Consider the following 13,153-nt stretch of genomic DNA (forward strand, 5'->3'; position numbering starts at 1 on the left):
GATTAGATCACCAATTGCGCCGTAAAGGCCCAGTTAAGGAGCCCCATGCGGCTATGGAGTCGAGGTTATAGATTTATTTGATTTCAAACACAATACAACCACACGTGGATAATGCATTTAAAATCTTTGAGGATGACACAAAAGTTTGAAAACATATTTCTATTATGGTTCTCTAAATGGTTAAACATTTTACAAACATAAACATTGTAGGCTAGGCATACTTGGGTTATACATAGAACAAAGTGAAGGATAGGACAACATTGTCATTGGTTAGAGCAAGACTCCCTCAGTGGATCAGCGATCTCAGACTCCTAAACTGATGATGGAGATGCCAGATGATGACCTCCTTATAGGTTGACTCTTGATGTAAATGGAAAACTGCTGTTATTTTTCTTGCAGACTTGAAAAGTAGTAGAAAGAGCAGAGTCACTTGCAAAAACATTGTGTTTCATTTTCATTTGTGAAAACAAGTGACAGAATTGTTCACAAGCATTCGAAAAATGAGTTTGAAATACCAGTGCAATAAAAACATAGTTCAGTCATGTCGTAAGCTCTGCTATGGTAGCTGGACGGATCACTATGCTCAACTTTTCAATAACGCCATTAGCATCAGTCCGTTGTTTCAGTCAGGTTGCAAGAGTGTAAAAATATATATATATATACTTAGAATGTAACACTTGGATAGACTCACTCAACATTGGGTTGCTGAGCTAACAATGTGCACTCTTTGATACCCGGGGGAGGCGATTCTCCTGCTAAGGATGTTACAGCATTCTTCACTGTTGTGTACCCTACAAAAGAAATAACAGATAAGTTCCTAGATCTAACTGCATTTCAGATCACGTTGAAAATAGCATTTCTATTTTTACTGCATAATGATAGACTGAAGTTTGAGTTATACCTTTTCAAACAGAGCTCCCTGTCTATTTGCTCCAGTGATTTCCCTTTGGTCTCTGGTAACATGAAGTAAAAGAACACCACCGCTCCCACTCCAATCAGCCCATAAGAAAGGAATGTCCCAGACAAACCAATCACATCTGGTGAAGAAACATATTCAACTTAATTGCCAGGTAGATACTTTTTAACTAAATTACTGCACTGCATTCTAGGTTGAGCGCCATACAAGGAATATAGTTCAATCTTTGAAGATTTAACCCTTGAATGAGTAGATGTGCCCAAACTTTTGACTGGCACTATATACAGTACATTCAGAAAGTATTTAGACCCCTTGACTTTTTCCACATTTTGTTACGTTACAGCCTTATTCTAAAATTGATTAAATTGTGTTTTATTTCTCATTAATCTACTCACAATACCCCATAATGAAAAAGCAAAAATAGGTTTTTAGAAAATACATGAGTATTCAGACCCTTTACTCAGTACTTTGTTGAAGCACCTTTTGCAGCGATTACAGCCTCGAGTCTTCTTGGGTATGACGCTACAAGCTTGGCACACCTGTATTTGCGGAGTTTCTCCCATTATTCTCTCCAGATCCTCTCAAGCTCTGTCAGGTTGGATGGAGAGCGTTGCTGCACAGCTATTTTCAGGTCTCTCCAGAGATGTTCGATTGGGTTCACATCAAGGCTCCGGCTGGGTCACTTAAGAAAATTCAGAGACCCGAAGCCACTCCTGCGTTGTCTTGGCTGTGTACTTAGGGTCGTTGTCCTGTTGGAAGGTGAAAAGTCACCCCAGTTTGAGGCCTTGAGCGCTCTGGAGCAGGTTTTCATCAAGTGTCTCACTGTACTTTGCTCCGTTAATCTTTCCCTCAATTCTGACTGTTCTCCCAGTCCCTGCAGCTGAAAAACATCCCCACAGCATGATGCTGCAACCACCATGCTTCACCGTAGGGATGGTGTCAGGTTTCCTCCAGACGTGATGCTTGGCTTTCAGGCCAAAGAGATCAATCTTGGTTTCATCAGACCACAGAATCTCATGGCTTGGTTTTTGCTCTGACATGCACTGTCAACTGTGGGACCTTATATAGACAGGTGTGTGCCTTTCCAAATCATGTCCAATCAATTTAATTTACCACAGTTTGACACCAATCAAGTTGTAGAAACATCTCAAGGATGATCAATGGAAACAGGATGCACCTGAGCTCAATTTCGAGTCTCATAGCAAAGGGTCTGAATATTTATGTAAATAAGGTATTTCATTTTTTTATTTTTAATAAATGTGCAACAATTCTAAAAACCTGTTTTCGCTTTGTCATTATGGGGTATTATGTGTATACTGATGAGGGGAAAAAATATTTAATCCATTTTAGAATATGGCTCTAACGTAACAAAATGTGGAAAAAGGCAAAGGGGTCTGAATACTTTCCGAATGCATGGTAGTAAACCGGACTTGTTTGAATGTGAATTCATAGAGGTAGACACTTACTGATGACATTCAAGAAGGAGAATGTGACAATTAAGTTGGCAGCCCAGTTGAAGCAGTTTGTGAAGGCAAACGCTCTCCCTCTGACTGCAGCAGGAAATATTTCACTCAAAATGAGCCAGGTCACTATGCAATGGAAAATTCACAAACATCAACCTCTAGTCATTCACAAGACCACGCCATATGACTGTCAAAAGCAAGTTCTAGCTAAGCTTAACAATAATCTTATGGCCCCACATTTATATAATTTGCCAGAAAACACGATAATTATGAATAATCCTAGGCGAAAGTACTTACTTGGTCCAAATCCAACTGAGTATGCACTGACGACTGCCATCATACAGAATAAAATGATCCAGTTCACCACTCCATTGTGGACAGCTGGAGAAGCCACTGGCATCAAAGTACCTAAGGATCTCTCAGCATCGTAAGCAATATGCCTTACTTCGGTCCTATCGTGACGTCCAAGGCGTTGACTGACAGAAATGTCAAAGCTTGATTGATTTTCCACCGTTAGCTGCGATAGGGGTGTGCTGTTATTGACATAATCCCCAGCATTACAGTGTGTGTTGGTGTTGACCACTGAACGCCCGCTCAAAAGTCCTATGGTCATCAAACACACGGACATTACTATACATCCACCAATGAGAAGAGGCCTCCTGCCAACCCTATCGGCAAACACCATGGAGACCAAGGTGGCGATCACCTTGACTACCCCCAAGCCCAAGGACGCCAGCACTGCCGAGGCATTGCTCTTGAAGCCCACTGACTGAAAGATGGTTGAGGAGTAGAAGAGCACATTGGGCTGACCTGTGAACTGTTGAAAGATCACCAAGCCTAGCGCAATGGTAGTCCTGGTCCTCATGTTGTCCTTCTGTTGAAAGAGGTGCAGAAAGTTGTACTGTGGGTTATCAAGTATGTTGGAAACATGTGCCGAATTCTCCACTTTGTGATTCTCAATGGAGTGAATAAGACCTCTTTGGCTTTGAGCACCTGCACTTTGGCCTGCTGCAGGTGTTCCGGCATTGGACGGGAGAAACCAAATGGAGACAAACTGAGCCAAAGTAGGCACGATGGCTAACCCAAACATATACTTCCATCCCTGCCTGGCATCGGACAGGATATAGTTTATGGCGTAAGCTCCCAGGATGCCCACGGTGATACCAACTTCGTACAGAGTCACCAAAAAACCTCTGTGCTTGGGGGTGACCATCTCCGATACAAAGATACAGCAGGACATGGAGGAGATGCACATGGCGAAGCCCACAGTGATTCTGCCCACCACCAGTGCCAAGTAAGAGTTGCTGACCAGAATCAAACTCCCGGCCAGGATGAGGACGTTGCTGTGGAGGATGGAGTTCCTCCGGCCATAGCGGTCAATCAGCCAACCACCAACCAGGGAGGCCAGCAAGGCCCCGATCAGAAGGGCACTGACCACAGCCTCCTGCTGGACACAAGTGAGTCGGAACTCGGCCTGGAGCTGGAGGAGAGCCCCGGAGATAATCCCCAGCTCGTAGCCAAAGACCAGGCCACCAAGCGTGGACACCACACTGGAGAGGGCCAGGGTGGAACAACCTAGGGAAGAAGAAAAAGGTTTGGAGTATATAAGTATACAATTCATTATGTGAGTATAGGATTCATTTCGTTAACATTTGAATGATCTTTTGATGATGTGATACAATTGATAATGGTTTCCACAGAAGGTAAAAAAATATTAAGGTGCAACACAATGTAATCATTTGTGTCTATTTTCATATTACTGTGTGTGTGCCTATATAGAGGACATTTGGTAAAGCAGCTAAAAAATGTGCTTATCATACATATTCTGTGTCCCATAGAAGAAACATTAACTATTCAAATGTATGCTCATGTTTGGAGAAAGGACATTAATAATTGATTATGTTCTTCATGTCCAGGTATATGTGTTTTATATGCTATATCTATTTCTGATTAATCTAGCAAAACTCTAGGATAGTGGTTGTAAACTCTACAAAGCGGTGTCTTCAATGATGATAACGTTTTTTTTTTTTTTTTTTTTACAGTTCTGCATATGCATAAGTATTGCACTGGATAAGTATTGCATACATGTACTGTTAGGCCTACTGTACATCTACATTATTTTAGTTGTTAGTGGTTGGTTGTATATTCAGGCAAAAAAATGTTTTATGTGTTTTCTATGCCACATGGTTTTACTTCATGAAGGGGTTTTACCAATGATATATATATATATATATATATATATATATATATATATATATATATATATATATATATATATATATATATATATACTGTATATGTACATAATTGGGTTTTATGCACATCCAATGAAATAACAGGAGCTGGACAGTAGAACATAGTGGCAATGTGCAAATATTTCACCTGGATTTTACAATTAGTGGTCTCATAAGGTATTTTGTGTCATTTCATAACAGCTTGTCTTGATGTTGTAGGATAATTCGTTTGAAATAATCCAAATAACTTACCCATAATATTGAGTTGGTATTCCTTCAACTAAAAACACATTTCAGTTCAAGCAAGGCTCAGTCCATGTTGGCATTTCTCGACTCTAAAACAGAGGCAAAAATAATCCATGAAACATAAAAAATTATGTTTATAAATAGAGAAATAAAACGCTTATGACCTCGCGCGCCCAAAAGGAGATGTCCTGCGGCGCATGAACAAAACAGCGAGCGCAAGAGGCGGCACAGCTCTGTAGTCATGACAACTCCCATGTTTATGCCACTGATTTCATTAGACAAGACCACTTGAGATTGGCTCAACAAAATGCACTCTGGCCGTTAATCAGATCATTGCTCCTTTTCTCTGTTTGAAAAAGCACCTTATGCACTGGTAGCAAATGTAATATTCCTTGCAAATAGGCTGCAGAGAGGAGATGACAATGCATTGATGAATTTAACATGTCCTTTCAAAAATACTGCAGCAGCGTTGTTTCAATTAGAATAACGGTAATACATTGATTACAAGGCCTTTTAATCTATTATATCCCGTCTATTCTATTCAATTTACAGTATAATAATATTATATTCCATTCTATTCTGTCACCATCCAAACACCAGTTTTATTGCTTGCTCAAAACAAACAGGCCTATATGGTTCATACTAATGGCTATATGGAAAATAAGACATACATTGAAGGTACAAAATACATACGATATTCACCACGATTTTACCTGTTGACATTGTTGATGCGCTTATCAGTAAAACACCAGTATGTTTTATATTTATCATATTAGAAGTGTAAAATAAATTATTGCTTGATTGTACATCTTTGGACGGTAGGCATCATTGCTATCATGGAAAACCGTTATTGAATGTTCGCATATTAATAGGCTAAAGCACAGATATAGCCTAGACAGTAGACTACATACACTAACTACCCTTACCAAAATTGGCTGAAAGTTAAAATCAAAGAAGAAACGACGAGGTAAAACAAAATGTAAGATTTCCCATCATGCGGATAGACTCAAAGGCAAGTATCCCGTTAAACTCCAGAGAACGCGCTCGAGTGCACTCATTTACGTAAGGCAATGACTAAGATGCTTTGTTTTTTTGTAGCCTTTTTGTAGTAAATCTGCTTACCATGTTCTTACAATGTTTCTGGTGAAGATGCATTTGGTTAACTTCGGAGCAACACAATGTATGACTTTACATCAGGAAGTTGAAGCTACGTGGCAGAGAAAAGCGTCTCAAATTGCAAGTCTCAAATTGCAAGAGACTCCATTTCAAACTTTTGACACCAGGGGCCGACATCTCGACAGACAACATTTAAAATATTCCAAAGAAATCGAACTTCTAATGAAACTTTTCCCATGCTTCACTTAGTGAAACTATCATTGGAAAATTGTAGGCCCATACCATAGCATTAATTTCAACTCATACATCGATTAAGCCCATATGAACGACAACACGTATGGAAAAACGTAATGTGTGATAGTTATTTTATAAAAACATTTAAAAACATCGCAGTAGGCTATCATTTGCCTTCGTGAATTATTCCTACAGATTTGATAGTGATCGCATCGGTGACCTGGCTGAATCTCCAGTCTTTTTACATTTCGACTGTTGAAATATCCCTGTCAGTTTTACACCGAAACTAAGGGTGGCAGAACTTTTAAATACATGCAATTTTGCCACTTGTCCTCAAGCAGAAAAAAAACTGTGATTTGTAAACATGGCTGTTGAGGCGAACAGTGTGGCCCTCCTGCAGTTTCTCAAGAAAATAGAACTGATGAAACAGGGTGCAGAAGCTCGTGTATGTCGGGGACGTTTTTGGGCAGGCCGACCATTGTAAAATTAAGGTTTCCTAAATTGTATAGGTACCCGGTGCTGGATGAAAAACCCACACATCGCAGAACCATGCAAGAGGTGCTCTCAATACTTCGCTGTTGAAAAGCTGTTGAGTGACTGCTGGGGATCTACATGGTTTCAAATCATGAAATAAATTGAAGTTGCAGAGCTGCACCGCACTGCAGAGATGTTGCTGTGGTGTCTTTGTGAGCTGGACAACTGTGAAATACTTCCAATTTACAGGATGTTGATGATTGGAAGGTCTATACGGTAAGTATTTTATCTTATTTATATGAGGTCATACATATCAAATAATATATTTAAACAATATGGCCCAACGGGTTGTGGTATATGGCCAATATACCACGGCTAAGGACTATACCTGGATACAGCTTTTTAACCATGGTATATTGGCCATATACACCAAAGTCCGTTGTGCCTTATTGCATTATAACCTGGTTACCAACGTAAAAATAATTGTTGACAAATGACAAATGTTTTGTCATACCCGTGGTATACCGGTCTGCTTTCAGCCAATCAACATTCAGGGCTCAAACGACCCAGTTTGTAATATATATGCCTGCATACCCTTGATCTTTATTAGTGTCTAATATTCCTCTTTCTCTCGGTTCCTCCCTCTCTCCCTCTTTCTCTCTCTCCAGGCATATCTGCACCAGTCGTCTACTTTGTAGACTACACCTCCTACTGCATCTTTCTTGAAGACATTGTGGGCTACATCACCGTCAGAGACCACATCGCCTCCACCCAGAAAATCCCAGAGGACCGTCTGGAACAGCTCGCTAAGAAGATGGGTCGGATTCTGGCCAAAATGCGTGACGAGGACGTCGTCCATGGAGACTTCCAACATGCTGCTGAAGGCTGGAGAAAGCTTTCCTGAGCACCCACCCCAACACAGAGGTTCTGTTCGAGAAGCTGCTGAAGGCCTACGCAGCTTCGTCCAAGAAGCCCCACGCCGTTGTCAATAAGCTTGATAAAGTTCGGGTGAGTGGGAGAAAGAGGTCGATGGTCTGTTAAAGGGAACCTATGAGATCGTTTGTACCAATGCATTTACAAGGACATGGCCCGTTTGGCACTGGTTTGTTAAGTGTTCTATTTGATATTTAGATGGTAGCATATAGGCATAGACCGTGGAGAAGCTGTCGGTCCGACAATGTTATGTTACTACAAATATTTGTTATTGAAATAAAAGACCCTTGGCTTTATTTGTTTGTGTTTTTGTCTTGACATAATAATATACACTATTTAGCAGACGCTTTCATCCAAAGTGACTCACAGTCATGAATTCTAAGGATGGGTGGTTCCTGGAATCAAACCCACTATTTTGGTGTTGCAAGCACTATGCTCTACCAACTGAGCTACAGAGGACCACTTCTTTCACTGGTTAATTCAATGTAATGAGAATCTAGAATGAGGTTTTTCATTCTGCCCCACACGGTGTGCAGGCAGGCAATGATTTCTCAATCCAATTTCTATTGTGCCTTTCTGATGGCCCACAATCATATCCCTTGTTATGTAAGGAAGGCCTTACTTGGGATCTTTTATGAGCGTTCCTGTTTCAATTGGAGCTGGGAAATTATTTTATGAGCTTTCCTGTTTCAATTGGAGCTGGGAAATCACATGACTGAGATAGGCGTGTAAATGTTTACTTTCAGAATTGCTCTCCAGTCCTGTCACGGTAAACATCCCAACCAAACGTGAATCCCAATGAATAGCTGCTGGGATATTAACAATGCCATCACAATTATGCTCATCCTTTTGGATTGTAAAGGTATGAGGAAAAACCCTCAGTATTTTGATTGCCATGGCAATATCACTAGGGTTTTCTTAGAAGTAACGTTATTGGGACAAATGTCAAAGTCAGCCCTACAAGCAAACAACAGTACTTGTCTTGGCTATGAAACATGTTCAGTTTTTATTATTGTTGTATTACTAAATGTATGCGAATACATCCTAGAGTAGCTGTTTATGCTATGCATGTTTTTTTTTATGGTGATATCTTGCCCGCAGGACCCTCACACAATACGTGTGTACCGGAATGGCTGTGTTCAATCCAGATGGCACCTACAGTTTAAGCAGTTGAATCAATGTCCAGGCTATAGCCGCAGGGAGTGGAGAAGCCATTGACATTGCATTCGGAAAGCATTCAGACCCATTGACTTTTTCCACATTTCATTACATTACAGCCTTATTCTAAGCAGGTTTTTAGAAATGTTAGTAAATGTATTACACATTTAAAATAAATAACACATTTACATAAGTATTCAGACCCTCTACTGAGTACTTTGTTGAATCACCTTTGGCAGCGATTACAGACTCGAGTCTTCTTGGGTATGATGCTACAAGCTTGGCATGTATTTGGGGATTTTCTCCCATTCTTCTCTACAGATCCTCTCAAGCTCTGTCTGGTTGCAGCGTCGATGCACAGCTTTTTCAGGTCTCTCCAGATATGTTTGAATGGGTTCAAGTCTGGGCTCTGGCTGAGACTTGTCCCGAAGCCACTCCTGTGTTGTCTTGGCTGTATGCTTAGGGTGGTTGTCCTGTTGGAAGGTGAACCTTTGCCCCAGTCTGAGGTCCTCAGCAAGGATCTCTCTGTAATTTGCTCCGTTCATCTTTCCCTCGATCACTGACTAGTCTCCCAGTCACTGCAGCTGATAAACATCCCCACAGTATGATGATGCTGCCACCAACATGCATCACCGTAGGGATGGTGCCAGGTTTCCTCCAGTTGTGACGCTTGGTATTCAGGCCAAAGAGGTCAATCTTGGTTTCATCAGATCAGAGAATCTTGTTTCTCATGGTCCTTTAGGTGCCTTTTGGCAAACTCCAAGTGGGCTGCAATGTACAGTGCCTTGCGAAAGTATTCGGCCCCCTTGAACTTTGCGACCTTTTGCCACATTTCAGGCTTCAAACATAAAGATATAAAACTGTATTTTTTTGTGAAGAATCAACAACAAGTGGGACACAATCATGAAGTGGAACGACATTTATTGGATATTTCAAACTTTTTTAACAAATCAAAAACAGAAAAATTGGGCGTGCAAAATTATTCAGCCCCTTTACTTTCAGTGCAGCAAACTCTCCAGAAGTTTAGTGAAGATCTCTGAATGATCCAATGTTGACCTAAATGACTAATGATGATAAATACAATCCACCTGTGTGTAATCAAGTCTCCGTATAAATGCACCTGTACTGTGATAGTCTCAGAGGTCCGTTAAAAGCGCAGAGAGCATCATGAAGAACAAGGAACACACCAGGCAGGTCCGAGATACTGTTGTGAAGAAGTTTAAAGCCGGATTTGGATACAAAAAGATTTCCCAAGCTTTAAACATCCCAAGGAGCACTGTGCAAGCGATAATATTGAAATGGAAGGAGTATCAGACCACTGCAAATCTACCAAGACCTGGCCGTCCCTCTAAACTTTCAGCTCATACAAGGAGAAGACTGATCAGAGATGCAGCCAAGAGGCCCATGATCACTCTGGATGAACTGCAGAGATCTACAGCTGAGGTGGGAGACTCTGTCCATAGGACAACAATCAGTCGTATATTGCACAAATCTGGCCTTTATGGAAGAGTGGCAAGAAGAAAGCCATTTTTTAAAGATATCCATAAAAAGTGTTGTTTAAAGTTTGCCACAAGCCACCTGGGAGACACACCAAACATGTGGAAGAACTGAACTTTTTGGCAACAATGCAAAACGTTATGTTTGGCGTAAAAGCAACACAGCTCATGACCCTGAACACACCATCCCCACTGTCAAACATGGTGGTGGCAGCATCATGGTTTGGGCCTGCTTTTCTTCAGCAGGGACAGGGAAGATGGTTAAAATTGATGGGAAGATGGATGGAGCCAAATACAGGACCATTCTGGAAGAAAACCTGATGGAGTCTGCAAAAGACCTGAGACTGGGACGGAGATTTGTCTTCCAACAAGACAATGATCCAAAACATAAAGCAAAATCTAAAATGGAATGGTTCAAAAATAAACATATCCAGGTGTTAGAATGGCCAAGTCAAAGTCCAGACCTGAATCCAATCGAGAATCTGTGGAAAGAACTGAAAACTGCTGTTCACAAATGCTCTCCATCCAACCTCACTGAGCTCGAGCTGTTTTGCAAGGAGGAATAGGAAAAATGTTCAGTCTCTCGATGTGCAAAACTGATAGAGACATACCCCAAGCGACTTACAGCTGTAATCGCAGCAAAAGGTGGCGCTACAAAGTATTAACTTAAGGGGGCTGAATAATTTTGAACGCCCAATTTTTCAGTTTTTGATTTGTTAATAAAGTTTGAAATATCCAATAAATGTCGTTCCACTTCATGATTGTGTCCCACTTGTTGTTGATTCTTCACAAAAAAATACAGTTTTATATCTTTATGTTTGAAGCCTGAAATGTGGCAAAAGGTTGCAAAGTTCAAGGGGGCCGAATACTTTCGCAAGGCACTGTATGTGCCTTTTAACTGTGGGGCCTTATATATACAGGTGTCTGCATTTCCACATCATGTCCAATCAAATGAATTTACTTCAGGTGGACTCCAATCAAGTTGTGGAAACATCTCAAGGATGATCATTGGAAACAGGATGGACCTGAGCTCAATTTTGAGTCTCATAGCAAAGTGTCTGAATACTTATGTAAATAAGTTATTTTTGTTCTTCATTTGCAAAAATGTCTAAAAACCTGTTTTCGCTTTGTCAATTATGGGGTATTGTGTGTAGATTTAGGAAGAAAAATAAATATTTAATACATTTTAGAATAAGGCTGTAACGTAACAAAATGTGGAAAAAGTCAAAGGGTCTGAATACTTAGACTTAGAATTAACACACTCTTTTCACTCTTCACTTTCCCTCGTTCTTAATAATGTCCAGCATTCCTCAGATCCCAAAGGTGGAGAGGTTTGCTGGTGCTATGCTGTCGGGTTGAGAAGTTCTACCCGGACAAAGTCCATCTCGAGTGGTCGAGAAACAATTGGGAGCAGGTGTATAGCGTGTGGAGTAAAATCGAGATGACCATGGCTCAGGAGGACAAGAGGGCAGTCTACACGTGCCGCGTGTATCACTCCAGTTTCTCTGGGCCAGTATACAAAAGACGTTGTTGATCATATCAACACACAAGGTAACTAACTCATCAGAGACATGGTGGCCATTTTAGCTCTGGGTCACAAACCCGTTTCGGCCCTGGGCCCACATTCTGGCACACAGGCCGCCAGTTTGAGACTCCTGTTTTAGTTATCTGTTTACAATTACCTCACAAATGTATTCTGCCAATCAGAGCTTGGCTATATTGTGGTAATTGTCATAAAGATTGAGTGTAGATGAAATACAAGTTAGTGGGGAAGTCTTCATCCTGGAAATTGAATTGAATTCTACATGTTTGGTTTTCATAATGTTGGTCAGGAGAATGCATCAACAGAGACAGAATATATCCGATGGAGCTGATATTCAAGATATATATTCAAGTGTCTTCTTATAACTTTTTTAGTGCAAACGTAATGTGCCTCATCATGTTATGTTCACTAGGGCTTACAAAACAAAAAGTCCAGCTACTCCATCCCTGTTTCTGTAAATTCTCTTCCATTTTGTGCCTAATCAATAGGACCCAGGTGTGTTTTTCAAAAGGCACCCCTATGAATGTGATATTTATCAAGTGTGAGCCACTACGCCCTCTGCAGGATGAGGAGTGCACGCTCAACCTCTGTGTCCTGAACAAGTGTCGGGTCAGCTGGTCTAAGGACGGACCGAGGGTCCCTGCTGGCCAGGTCTTCAACTCACCGCCCAGCCTGAACGTCAACGGCCTGTACTCTATGTGGAGCTTCCTCAAACTGAGTCCCACCACGGAGGACTACGTCTCAGAGTTCAGGTGCCGTGGAGAGAGTGTTCACACTGTCAGATATCATAGGCACATAATAATAATACTTTTGTGGGTGCTTATATTTGTCCTATTTCACGCATGTACAAGTGTGTATTATACCAATGTGTGAATAGGAAATGTTTTTTTGTTTTTTGTCCCCGAGACACCCTCGGAGAGTGTGGTCACAGCCCATAGGCCTAGTGTATACTCAAATTGTACAACTGACACACTCAGGTTGTACAACTGACACACTCAGGTTGTACAAAGCATTTGACACAATGGTTGTGATACAATAGTTATGTGATGTCTGCAAAAACACCAGATGTATCACGACCATTGTGAGGATGGGTTGTACATCAGTTGTACAACCAGAATGCTAAGGCATAGTCAAAGGATGTATAGAAGGATATTACCGCTCAAGTTTGTAGCATTATTATTTTTGTACGTTCAGTAGTTTGATGTCTTTAACCTTGTTTTTGTTTATTTCATTCGCTCTATTCATCCTCAAAAGATGGGAAATGATGACGTGAGTCTGAGTGCTGATCTATGATCAGATGATCTAAAAGGCTAAACTGATCCTAGATTAGCACTTAATGA

General features: G+C 40.9%; 1 protein-coding gene and 1 pseudogene across 1 annotated transcript; one reads left to right on the top strand and one right to left on the bottom strand.

Annotated features, from left to right (window-relative positions):
* Positions 1–54: 54 nt before the first annotated feature.
* On the bottom strand, positions 55–6,103 carry LOC109891497 (solute carrier family 2, facilitated glucose transporter member 10). Its single transcript, XM_020484063.2, has 6 exons — positions 5,982–6,103; positions 4,866–4,948; positions 2,677–3,954; positions 2,383–2,505; positions 902–1,037; positions 55–791 (listed from the first exon to the last, which is right to left on the bottom strand). Exons 2-6 carry the CDS (start codon positions 4,867–4,869, stop codon positions 692–694), a joined length of 1,641 nt encoding a protein of 546 aa, XP_020339652.1. The 5' UTR covers positions 4,870–4,948; positions 5,982–6,103; the 3' UTR covers positions 55–691.
* Positions 6,104–6,270: 167 nt separating this feature from the next.
* LOC109891506 (EKC/KEOPS complex subunit TP53RK-like) lies at positions 6,271–7,897 on the top strand (annotated as a pseudogene).
* Positions 7,898–13,153: the final 5,256 nt, after the last annotated feature.

Source organism: Oncorhynchus kisutch, linkage group LG1 (assembly GCF_002021735.2).
Source record: "Oncorhynchus kisutch isolate 150728-3 linkage group LG1, Okis_V2, whole genome shotgun sequence".
NCBI classification, from domain to species: domain Eukaryota; kingdom Metazoa; phylum Chordata; class Actinopteri; order Salmoniformes; family Salmonidae; genus Oncorhynchus; species Oncorhynchus kisutch.